Genomic DNA, 13061 nt, shown 5'->3' with positions numbered 1-13061 from the left:
TAACCGTAAAAGATGGAGAAGATGCACTCTTCACCAATAAAAAGAAAGCAACATCTCGAAGACAAGAGGCGATGAAAGAAAGTAAGACATATGGGTGGAAGGGTCACCCAAAATCAAAAGGCAACGCTTCAGGGGGAGCTCAACAAGGAAGAAGAGATCATCGCCAACAATACGGGGAAAATGATAAGAGAAAGAATGGTGAATGCTTCAATTGTGGCAAGAAGGGTCATTTTGCTCGAGAATGTAGATTCCCCAGAAGGCGAACTTTCGAAGGAAATGTGGCCGCCGCAAGGGATGAGAAGAAAGAGGTCACATTCGAAGCAACCATTAATGAGGAAACATGGGATGCAGAAGCAGGACTCTCCGTTGAAGCTGACATGGATGATCAAGCTCTTACAACAACTTTAAAGTCAAAAATAAACTACAAAGATGATTGGATCATCGATTCTGGGTGCTCAAATCATATGACCAATGATGAGACGAAGCTGCAAGAAATGGAGGATTACAAAGGAAAAAGAGTCGTGTTGACAGCCGACAATTCAAGGTTGTCTATTTCTCACATTGGAAAGACAATAATTTCAAATGAAGGCGACTCTCATAAGCTCCAACTCGAGAAGGTGTATCTTGTCCCTGGCCTAAAGAAGAATTTACTGTCAGTACCACAATTGACAGCAGAAGGGAACTATGTGCTCTTTGGACCAGAAGATGTGTCCGTATTCAAGAGAGTAAAGGTGGTTGGCAATCCAGTTATGCATGGAAGAAGAATAGAATCGGTCTATGTATTATCTGCTGAAACAGCTTATGTGGATAAGACTCAAAAAAATGAGACGGCTGATCTTTGGCATGAACGTCTTGGGCATGTGGGCTACAACAAGTTAAAGGAGATGATGGTAAAACGCATAGTAAATGGGCTTCCTCAAATTGATATCCGAACAGATACAATATGTGCTGGATGTCAATTTGGCAAAGCTCACCAATTGCCATTCAAGGAGTCAGCGCATCAGTCCAAGACACCACTAGAGCTCATACACTCAGATGTTTTCGGCCCAGTGAAACAAACATCACTTGGAGGTATGAAATATATGGTGACATTCATTGATGACTTCTCAAGATATGTGTGGGTTTACTTCATGAAGGAGAAGTCGGAGACTTTTCTGAAGTTTAAAGAGTTCAAGAACAAGGTAGAAAGTGAGCTCAATACTAAGATTCGATGCTTACGCACAGATAATGGAGGAGAATATTTATCAACCGAGTTCAATATCTATCTTAAGAAGCACAAGATCAGAAGGCAATTAACTTGCCCTAATACTCCACAACAGAATGGAGTGGCAGAACGTAAGAATCGTTATCTTGCTGAAACCTGTCGAAGTATGCTTCATGGTAAGAATGTACCAGGAAAATTTTGGGCCGAATGTATGAGGACGGCTTCATACGTGATTAACAGACTCCCACAAACAAAGTTGGGATATATTTCACCATATGAAAGATTATGGAAGATCAAGCCAACCGCCAACCATCTCAAGGTTTTTGGATGTGTATGCTACGTCTTCGTACCAGATCATCTACGAAGCAAATTTGATAAGAAGGCAATTCGGTGCATTTTTGTCGGTTATGATGAATCAAGAAAAGGATGGAGATGTTGTGATCCAAATACTGAGAAGTGTCATACTTCAAGAAATGTGGTATTTGATGAAGCTTCTTCATGGTGGTCACCTCAAAAGATAGAGCTTCCAGAATCTCATGGATTAGAAGAAGTTCCAGAAGAGAAAGAAGAACATAAAGAGCACATATCGGATCCAATTAAAGAAGGAGATGGATCGTACTCTAAGGAAACGAGTCCATGGAAAACTGGGGTACATCAATCTACATTCGAAGAGGTTCGTCCAAGCCAAATGGATGCCGAGGAGCATGTGCAAGAATTACGGAGATCAACAAGGCCGAGGCAACCTAATCCGAGGTATGCCAATGCTGCTCATGTGGATGAATTAATACATATTGAGCCTTCCACTTATGAAGAAGCAGCACAAAGTCAAGAATGGCAGAAAGCTATGGAAGAAGAAATTAATGCACTAAAAGAAAACCAGACATGGAGTTTAGTTCCAAAGCCAAAAGATGTAAAACCAATATCTTGTAAATGGGTTTACAAGGTGAAGACTCGATCAGATGGCTCCATTGAAAGGTATAAAGCTCGACTTGTTGCTAGAGGTTTTTCTCAACAATATGGGCTGGATTATGAAGAAACGTTTAGTCCAGTGGCGAAGATCACAACAATTCGAGCTCTACTAGCTTTAGCCGCTAGCAAATCTTGGAAGCTGTGGCAGATGGATGTCAAGAACGCTTTCTTACATGGAGAACTTGACAAAGAAATTTATATGGAGCAACCAAGAGGCTTTGAGAACAAGTCTCATCCTGACCATGTCTGCAAATTAAAGAAAGCACTATACGGCTTGAAGCAGGCTCCAAGAGCTTGGTACGGAAAGATTGGCGAGTTTTTAGTAAAAAGTGGTTTCACAGTTGCTCCTTCAGATTCTAGTTTATTTGTGAAACAAGATCAAGGAAAACTAGCCATAGTGCTAGTATATGTGGATGACTTAATCATCACGGGAGATCACTATGAGGAGATTCAAAGAACAAGAGAGAACCTGTCTATCAGATTTCATATGAAGGAGCTTGGAGAACTCAAACATTTTCTTGGACTCGAAATAGAGCAGAAAAGAGAAGGATTATTTCTGGGACAACAGAAATATGCGCGAGATCTTTTACAAAAGTACGGAATGCTTAATTGCAAATCTATCTCAACTCCGATGGATCCGAATACAAAACTACGAGCAGATGAAGGAAAAAGTCTTCAAGATGTTACCATGTATCGAAAGATGGTCGGAAGTCTTATTTATCTCACACTAAGCCGGCCAGACATATCTTATGCAGTTGGAGTGGTTAGTCGATACATGAGCAATCCGAAGAAGCCTCACCTTGATGTTGTACGACGCATCTTAAGGTATGTTAAAGACACTATCAACTTTGGTATTTTATACAAGAAAACAAAAGTATGTCACGTGACTGGATATTGTGACGCCGATTACGCTGGAGACTATGATACACGACGGTCAACAACTGGATACATGTTTAGTCTTGGATCGGGAGTAATATCATGGTGTAGCAAGAGACAACCAACAGTATCCTTATCAAGCACTGAAGCAGAATATCGATCGGCAGCATCATCAACACAAGAAATTACTTGGTTGAAACAACTAATGGAAGATCTTCATCAATCAACAGACTATCAAGTAGAGCTTTTCTGCGATAACCTATCAGCTATACGTCTAGCAGAGAATCCAGTCTTTCACGCAAGAACAAAACATATAGAAGTACACTATCACTATGTTCGCGAGAAGGTCCTTGAAGGGGAGATCAAGATGGTGCCAACAAAGACAGATGAACATGTAGCAGATATATTCACCAAGAGCCTAAGTAAACAGAAGTTTACAAAATTCAGAGAAGCACTTGGAATGGTCTGCAAGACATCGTTGGAAGAAAATTTGCATTGAGGGGGAGTGTTAAAATACAATGCAAATTTAGAATAATATGGAATTAGTAAATGTATATGGGTAAAATATCTAGATATTAATATGTATAAGAAAATATCTAGATATTAGAATATGAGAGAAAAATCTAGAAATTGAAATGTAAAAGAAAAATCTAGATATTTGTAGGTTGTAGAAATATCTAGATATTTATATATCCATGGAAATATCTAGGTTCTAGAATGTTCCATGGAGTAGTATAAATATGGGAGGAGATTTCATTTGTGTTGTGTGAAGTTGTGAGAGTGAAATAAGAAGTGAGTTGTGAAGAAGAGAAGAAGAGTGTGAGTTAGCGAAAGTAGAGAAGAGAAAGCTTGTAAGTAATATTGTAATTGTAATTTAATATAAGTGTTTTTGTTAAGTTTCCCGATCAAGCCTTAGTTTGTGTTTAAGTTCTTAGTGCACTTTTGTTGTTCTTATTATATGGTCGGCTCTGCCGCCTAAGTAATACATGGTCGGTTATACCGCCTAAAGATATATGGTCGACACTGTCGCCTAAGTACATTGTGCACTAAGGATTTATAAAATTAAAGGCTAACCAACGTCAAAGTGTTGGTGTAGTGAGTCTAGTATAGTCTAGGTCCTCTATAGTGGGTGTGTTGGGCTCGTTGAAGCTTCCAACATGTTATAGGTTTTATTTATTGGTTATGTTATATTAATAATTATTAGTGTGAATAAATTGTATTTGTAATTAGTAATCGTTGTTGTTAGATGGAACTAGAAAAAAATTCGACCGCGCGTTGCTGCGGTTGTATTCAACGCGCGGTCGAATTTGGATATACGTTTTTTGGTACCTAATATATCTAGTAGGTTGGGTTGTTTGTTGGACGTATATGTATGTGTATGAAATATAGCCCGAAATATTTAGTGTTTTTTAACGATGTCCGTTTCGCGTATAGTTAGTCGCGTTGTGTTCGTAAAATTATTTCGAGTTGAACGGTGGTCTCGGAAAAATTTAACTCACACCGAGCGAGAATATAGAGCCCGTTATTTGATGGTTTTTTAACGATGTCCGTTTCACGTATAGTTAGTCCCGTTGGGTCCCTCTGATTTTTTCGAGTTGGATGGTGGTCTTGGAAAAATTTAACTCGGACCAAGCGAGAAGATAGGGTCCGTTGAAAATTCGGGTAGAATTAGTTTCTTTTATTTTAATAAAATTATATATTTACGCTTTCTACCCCTGAAAAAGTGGAACCTGAGGGGCCGTTGTGTAAATTAATCCGAAATTGAGTGACCGTTTGTTTGTAGTGTGAACGCAAACTTAAAATAAAAATTAAATAGAACTGAAGCCATGAGTTTTAGTGTATAAATAAATAAATAAATAAATAAATAAATAAATTGGTAGTATGGTTGACCGCATCTCATGCGGATAATATTGACGTGGGATGAGTTATGAGTGATATTAGTAGTGGTGAGTTAAAGGTATAATAGGTGTACATGAGTAGTTAGTCTTTTGAAAGTATATATACAACCTCTTGTAACATGAATTAAGTGGCAGTAAAGTATTTTATTTATTCCTTCTTTGCTGTCCACCGTGAATTTCCTTTTGCTCCTAGTTTTGTTGTTTTAATTCTATCTATTTGTTTAGGGGCCTATATCCAACATAGTACGTTAACAAATTACATCCTTCAATTTTCTTTAAAGGTGGTTCAAATCCAATTGTTCGTAACATTCGGATATTGTAACAGTTACAAAAGAACACATTGTCCTTCCATGAGGGCCTGTATTTTTGTATGGCCTTTCATGTACATTTGTATATTCTTGCTATTATAATATAATAATCTTGTTGGCCTTTCAAAAAAAAATAATAAATAAAAGAACACATTGTTTGTAAAAGTGGTTCAAACCCAATTGCTCTTAAATCTTGCATTTTCTTTGGTTGATTCCACCAATGAAACCCTTTTTGCAAGACTTGACCATTTTCTTTTAAATGAACAGCATTAGATGCAAATAAAACTAAATTTGAATGATTTAAAATACTTCAAAAGATCATGTGCATAATTTTGGATAGAACTATTAGTTACTTTAATTAACATATTTAAAGACCTTGATAATAAATGTAAAAAAATCAACCAAACGCCACACAAAAGTGCTATACAGTGAAAATTCCATCGTGTGTCTCTGGGCTGTATAAGAGTTTTTGATTTAGCTCTCATCCAGTTTCAATTTACCTCGACCAATTCTTTTTCTACCTTCTCTTTCTCCATGTCCACAAAATCTATTTTCGTTTACAAGAAGTACAGACCATATTCAATTTGTGGCAGTAAATTTTTTTAAGGCAATTAAGTGGCAATTAATTTAACAATAAAATCTAAATCTAATACTCTATAATAAATTTAACGACGAATGAGCCACTCACCTATAAAAAATAAGTAATGTGAACCGGATCATTTGTAGTTCAGGGAATAATTCGTAAAAAGTAACGTTAGATTTATGCTCACTCAACATATATTATATAATGCAGAATGTCCGCCAATATTGAAATAACATAACCGTATTTATAAAGTTGTTGTCTAGAAAACGAATCGAGCTACACATTCAAGTTGCAGCCTGCAAGTAGGTACTGATCCTAAAGTGATAAGCAAATGTTTGACAATCATAAAAGTGTTAAACATCAAACTCAGTATTATGTAGTATCATTTAGTTTGCTCTTTGCCCAACTTTAAAAGTGCGAATATGAAGTGAAAGTTGCGTAAGTTAAAGTTGCAATTCACACATATTCACTTTCAAACTTCAAATCCCAAAAGTGGAAAGTGTGGAAGTCACTAACCAAGACAAATAGGCAAAATTGTACAATATGGCCAAAACCAAATTGTTAAAGGTGAAGTATGGACTACTGATGTTAGTAGCTACTAAGATTTTCATTTAATTATTTTATCCACTCAGTTTATGCTTTAAAGCATACTCAACGAGAAACTTCAATTCTTCATGTCATGTCATCAAAAGAGAGAGATTAAAAAGTTATCATTTCAAAGTAAGAAAGAAATTAAATTTATATTTAAATTTATATTATGATATGATAACCTCGCTAATAGAACCTATTGAGATCAAGGGAGGCCCTGAGGAACAAGGTGAGCGACCGTTAGGAGCATAAGGTTTTCAGGGGTCTAATGTTTATTATATATAGACATAATCGGAGATTTGAGAGACATGAGAATTAGAGAAACACGACTAAAGCAGCGGAGGAGAAACACAATAGGCCCAAAAACAACAATCAAAGGCTCCAGAATCAAGGTCCTCTAGCAAGACTCAAAGGACCATTTTAAAAATGTTTATATTATTGGTTAGGGCCTAAGAAAATTTTTAAATGGCTTATGTTCGTTGCGGCCTAAAGGCCTTTTATTTCACCTCGTTCGTTCTAGGTACTTAAATTCTCCGGACCGCCGTGCTCGGGATGATCAGTAAAAAAAGTAGGAAATAATAATGAAATACTCAATAAATTCACTTATAATTGAAAGAAAAAACACACGCAAAGAATAACTTCCCCGATAAATTGAACGATAAAAATCTACCCTATATACCCTTTTTATCGCCAAAAAACTAAAACAAAGTTTTACTTATGCAAACTTAAAGGAAGAACAATTGATGTAATTTATTGTTAAATTCAACCCGTAGAAAGTGGAGTGGAAATTTGAAGCTATAAAAAAGATGCCGAACGAGTAAAAGAATATACCGTTGGAAAATACTAATACTAATTAATTTTCATACTATTTCTGTTGCATATAAATCTAAACTCCCAATCTTCCATCAAACTCGTATCAAATCTTCACAAATTCACATAAAAAAAATAGGTCAGTATCAATTCACCCATTTTAATTTTTCCTATATCCCTTCTTTCATTTCTTCTGTTTCTACTAGTCCAAACCACTTATTTTATTATAATTTATTATTGTGTCAAGTCTTCGTCATATATGCATGCATGCATGAATCACAAGTTCAAAATTAACAAACACACATCGTACAATTGTTAATTGTTAATTGTTATTTGGGATTGCAGGAAATCAAGAAAACAGAATCTGTTTTAAGAATGGTAACCACGGGGAATTTGAAGGTTTTGAATGCTCTTGATGGTGCCAAAACACAATGGTATCATTTCACCGCGATAGTAATCGCGGGAATGGGGTTCTTCACGGATGCTTACGATCTGTTTTGTATCTCGTTGGTGACTAAAATGCTTGGACGAATTTACTACACGAAGACGGGCTCACCCAAGCCCGGAAGTTTACCACCACATGTATCGGCTATGGTGAACGGTGTGGCCCTGGTTGGGACGCTTGCGGGCCAATTGTTTTTCGGGTGGCTTGGTGATAAGCTTGGAAGGAAAAAGGTTTATGGTATCACACTTATGCTCATGTGTCTCTGTTCTATTGCTTCGGGTTTGTCTTTTGGAAGCCGACCGCAAACAGTGATGACTACTCTCTGTTTCTTCCGGTTTTGGCTCGGGTTTGGGATTGGTGGTGATTATCCGCTTTCGGCCACGATAATGTCGGAGTATTCGAATAAGAAAACCCGTGGTGGTTTTATCGCTGCAGTTTTTGCAATGCAGGGGTTCGGGATTTTAGGAGGAGGCGTGTTCGCGATTATTGTGTCGTCGGTTTTTGACTCCCGGTTCAAGGCTCCATCGTACGAGGTTGATCCGGTGAAATCGACAGTTCCCGAGGCGGATTATGTTTGGAGGATCATTTTAATGGTCGGGGCTCTCCCGGCTCTATTGACTTTTTACTCGAGGTCAAAGATGCCAGAAACGGCTCGTTATACTGCCTTGGTGGCGAAAAACGCCACCAAAGCAGCTTCGGATATGTCGAAAGTTTTGAACATGGAAATCGAGCCCGAGCAACAAAAGGTGGACGAGAAGTTGGAAAGACACTTCGGTCTTCTTAGTAAAGAGTTCCTTAAACGACACGGACTACACTTACTTGGGACCACTAGTACTTGGTTCCTACTCGATATTGCATTCTACAGTCAAAATTTATTCCAAAAGGACATATTCACCGCCATCGGTTGGATTCCACCAGCAAAAACGATGAATGCCATTGAAGAAGTTTACAGAATCGCAAGAGCACAAACACTCATCGCTCTTTGCAGTACTGTTCCTGGCTACTGGTTCACCGTTTTCCTGATCGATAAAATAGGAAGATTCACAATCCAACTAATTGGTTTCTCAATGATGACGATCTTTATGTTTGCGTTAGCATTTCCCTACAACCATTGGACCAGGCCCGAAAACAACATCAAATTTGTGGTGATGTACTCGTTGACATTCTTCTTTGCCAATTTTGGCCCAAACACCACAACATTTGTGGTCCCCGCAGAGATCTTCCCGGCTAGAGTGCGGTCGACTTGCCATGGTATTTCAGCAGCATCGGGAAAACTAGGTGCGATGGTGGGTGCATTCGGGTTCTTGTATCTGGCTCAGAATCAAGATCCAGCCAAGACAGATGCTGGTTATCCAGCAGGTATTGGAGTGAAAAATGCACTGATTGTGTTAGGTGTAGTTAACCTTTTGGGTACGTTGTGTACGTTTTTAGTGCCGGAATCAAAAGGGAAGTCCCTCGAGGAAATGTCTGGGGAAGTCGAAAAGGAGAGTGATGATTCAAAGGCTTAACCATAGTTGTATGTATCGCGTACTATTAGGTCATGGTTAAGAGCATTATAACATTTCGAATAAAAGTATTACTACCATTTTTAGTATTTAGAAACTTGTTTACTGCTCTTATTTCGTTTTCAAGGGAGGAAAATTTGACGCTTTAACGGGTCAGTTCAGGTTATGTTTGCTCTGAAATGGCTACAACAAGTGAAAAATCTAGATATAAACAATACGGGTCAAACAGTTCAGGATTCGTCCAAGCGCATTTATTATTCACATGTCATCTAAAATTGGTGTTCATAATGTTCAAATCAATACTGGAGTAATAAATTATAACCATCTTTCACACATTTGTTATTTTTCTATATATTTTTCTTAAAGAGAGAAGATAAAAAATGTGGACAAAAGTCAAAAGTATTGCAGGTCAAAACAAACCATCTGAACCCATATAAAAGAATAAACATTTTGACCCGTTACCTTACTCGTCCATTCACCACATTAGTTATTTAAAATGAACTATGCATAAATCATTAATCTAAGATGATAAGTCACAAACTACATGAAAAGATCCTAATATTGATCCAAATATAAATATTTACCTTACAGCCCATAAGCACAATCAGTAAACGTGTTGTTTGAGCGCTTCGAGCTCCATCTCTGCAGAATCAGTAGCTTGAATCTCGTATTGAACACCATCTAAATCATGACTGAGACTGCTCTGGATGTTGCATTCAAGCATCATGGCACAAATCCAAGAGGACTCAGGGTGACCTAGACAAAAGACAGAAAAAAGATAACAGAACTTCAATATTAGGAACAATTAAACCCCCAAATCTAAACAGGACAAAAACCAATATAGTTACAGGCTTCCAGTAGCTTGTAGGTAAAATGACCACGACCCGTTACTCGCCCACCCATTTTGTACCTACAAAACATAAACAAGAAACCTGTGGAAAATTAAGGGATGAAAGCTAAGACATCTTGTTCTTTTCAAAGTTTTCAGAAGTGACAAAATCCAAGTCATAGACAGCATAACTACAATCATTATCAGGCAATGCTGATGTAAAGTTTTCGTAGCTCACAGTGGGACTGCAAGTTTTGACAACAACGACTTCATTTATCTTCTTGTTAATCTTATAGATCACATAACGATGAGCCTTTTTTACTTTGCAGTTCAAAGAATGTACCCTTGCAGTGATCAGCAACACCCGTCCCAGATGATGAATTCGCCTGCAGATCAAATATCATATATGTAACAAGCATAAAGACACTGTGGTACACGTTTTCCGTCAAGGGAAATAAATGAATTTGAATGAATAGATAGTCAATTATGATGATTATCTAATGCAGGCATGCAGCTAGGTTTCCAAAATATGTCTATATCACATTGTCACATCAGTTGTGATTAGACCGATGAAATGCCAAGTAAGAATTTTAAGTGATAAAGGGGGTGTTTGGATTTGAGTTTTAGAGATTGCTTATGCATTTTAGATTATTGAACTCAGATAATTGGTTTTTACAAACGTGTTATATAGGTGCAATTTTTTTTTTTTTTCCTAACTCGTGGTTAGAGAGAAGACTTCTCTTTTATTCTATGGTAGAGGAATGATTGTCTACATCTCACCTCCCCATTCTTCGCATTTGCGAGATTGGGTTTTGTTGTTATTGTTTTTATTGTTGTTGTTGTTGTTATATCTAACAATCAGTTATTTAGGTGTTTAGTGAATCAAATTATCTGAAAATTAAAAAGTAATAAGGGGAAAATATGCTGGAAAGAAAATTGATTATCACGTTTTAGTTAGCGTAAAGGGTGCTCTAATTTATCATTGTCACGTTTTGAGTATTTCATATAGTAATTAATTGACTTTTATGTTTAATTTCATACAACAACAACAACAACAAAACCCAATACCACATGAGTGGTGTATGGGAGAGGTGAGATGTAGACAATCATTCCCCTATCCGAGAATAAAAATAAGTCATTTCTCTACCCGGAGTGAAACACTCTCAAAAGTAGAGGAAGTCATCCATCTCTCTATTCGACGGATAGAAAGATTGCTTCCGGGTGGACCTCCGGCCAATAAGTAGGAATTTAAAAAAAAAAAAAAAAATTGTAAAATAACATTGAGACGCCATGAAAATGGTAGAATCAAATTTCCATAGGTTTTAAATTCTGCCTGGAATTCAATTTAAGCTCTAAACGGCAGTCAAGACGCCAATAAATCGACGCTTACTGTTGACTGAAAAATAGAGCCGAATGAACATTGTAAACGCAATTACTAAATAATTATGCCCATTTCAAAACGTAATTACTAAATAAACATTGTAAACACAAATCTAAACACCCCTAAGCGAATGAATAGATCAACCGAAACACTCATTATTCTCAAGAACTTGTAAACAGAAACATGGAAAAAGGCAGCAATAACTTGCAGGGATGGGTCATATCGAGGACAAACCTGTCAACTACAAAAAGCTTTTGGACACTATATTTTCAAATTTGTCCAACCCACAACTAGGTCCTTCAACAAGAAATGGATACACACGGAAATCTCAGACATTTTATCGAACACCTTGAAGGCATACTACGGTTTTTAAGATATATATATATATATATATATATATATATATATATATATATATATATATATATATATATATATATATATATTAATCGATTACGGTATTAGATATATACAAATACACGAAGCAAGCAATAGTAATTCATTCATTGATGAGTAATAACAAAATATTAATAATGATTTCGGATGAATACCTACAGCTTCTGACCAGAATTTGAAGAACACGACTGATATTTGATGCAGATGATAATAATATATTTCCCGTAAGGTTTGATAATCGAGTAATTAAAATGGAAGGGTGGTAGTGGTGGTGAGATTCTGATTATGGGTTAACCGTATAGTGTGCTATACTAAAATGAAATAGTGAGTTTATTGTCATCACCATACTAATATTAATTGGGTAATGATATATGAAAAATTAATTTTACTTCCTCCACCAAAGTTTGTGTATTAGCAGGCTGTACAGTACAACAAGTTAATGCGTAATTTTGGTGAATGAAATAAAATTGATTTTGAATATATCACCACCCATATTAATTCTTGTAACTACTTTTTTTTTTTTTTCTGCAAAAAACTATAATTATATAAAAACTCGAAAACTTCGTCAAAAAAATGAAGTCTCACAACAAGATACAAAACAGGCCTAAAGAAAGCAAACTCATAAAACATCAAAAACAAATTATAAAAACCTAATGAAAAGCAAACTACACTAAAACTAAAAAACCTACAAAATTGAATATTAATATATATATTAACTAGCTTCATTTACCTAGGTAAAATTTATAAGGTAAAAGATAAAAGGTTTTTTTTCTTCTCAAACTAGTTAATAGGTCGTTAATTCGATCTCGTACTTTCATACATGCACCCCTGTTCATTTAACTAGGGTCACGTGCCACCAATATTATTTAAGTGGCTTCGCCATTATTTAACTGTAGCATATTTCATACTCTTATATTAATGTTACTTTTAACTTTTAATTATACACTATTTATTAATTACTTTGAACACTATTAGCCATCGTCAAACCCCTTCCGTCTTAGCTTGCTACCGATCGCCAAAAGTACAACGTTATAGGCGCGGATTCTCCATGAATTCGCCATGTTTGTCTTGTGCTAGTTGTGGCGGCAAAAGAGAAACTAAGTGAAGCCTATTTTCATTTTTATTATCTTTTTCTTTCTTTTGCAATGGTCCGTTAGATTATAAATATTTAAAATGTCTAAAACACAGTTTAAGGTGATTTAAAAAAAAAAATCATCTAAAACACCTTATAAATACACATATATCATAACCTTATTTTTCACAAAAATC

The 13061-nt window shown here is 36.2% G+C and overlaps 2 protein-coding genes across 5 annotated transcripts; one reads left to right on the top strand and one right to left on the bottom strand.

Moving 5' to 3' along the window:
• Positions 1-5662: 5662 nt before the first annotated feature.
• On the bottom strand, positions 5663-12094 carry LOC139880934 (actin-depolymerizing factor-like). 4 transcript variants are annotated; one of them, XM_071865512.1, is made up of 5 exons: positions 11948-12094; positions 10254-10401; positions 10035-10096; positions 9771-9942; positions 5663-5802 (listed from the first exon to the last, which is right to left on the bottom strand). In XM_071865512.1, exons 2-4 carry the CDS (start codon positions 10286-10288, stop codon positions 9791-9793), a joined length of 249 nt encoding a protein of 82 aa, XP_071721613.1. In that variant the 5' UTR covers positions 10289-10401; positions 11948-12094; the 3' UTR covers positions 5663-5802; positions 9771-9790. The 4 variants fall into 4 exon arrangements, 3 of the variants coding, with proteins under 3 accessions (XP_071721613.1, XP_071721612.1, XP_071721614.1); XR_011771705.1 differs by lacking the exon at positions 5663-5802 and having other exon boundaries at positions 9589-9942; positions 10035-10118; XM_071865511.1 differs by lacking the exon at positions 5663-5802 and having other exon boundaries at positions 9589-9942.
• LOC139880918 (probable inorganic phosphate transporter 1-7) lies at positions 7289-9335 on the top strand. Its single transcript, XM_071865510.1, has 2 exons — positions 7289-7375; positions 7582-9335. Exon 2 carries the CDS (start codon positions 7612-7614, stop codon positions 9187-9189), a length of 1578 nt encoding a protein of 525 aa, XP_071721611.1. The 5' UTR covers positions 7289-7375; positions 7582-7611; the 3' UTR covers positions 9190-9335.
• Positions 12095-13061: the final 967 nt, after the last annotated feature.

The sequence above is a fragment of the Rutidosis leptorrhynchoides genome, chromosome 1, assembly GCF_046630445.1.
Source record: "Rutidosis leptorrhynchoides isolate AG116_Rl617_1_P2 chromosome 1, CSIRO_AGI_Rlap_v1, whole genome shotgun sequence".
Lineage (NCBI taxonomy): Eukaryota > Viridiplantae > Streptophyta > Magnoliopsida > Asterales > Asteraceae > Rutidosis > Rutidosis leptorrhynchoides.
The sequence above is the reverse complement of the archived record's forward strand: the minus strand, read 5'-3'. Positions and strand labels throughout refer to the sequence as shown.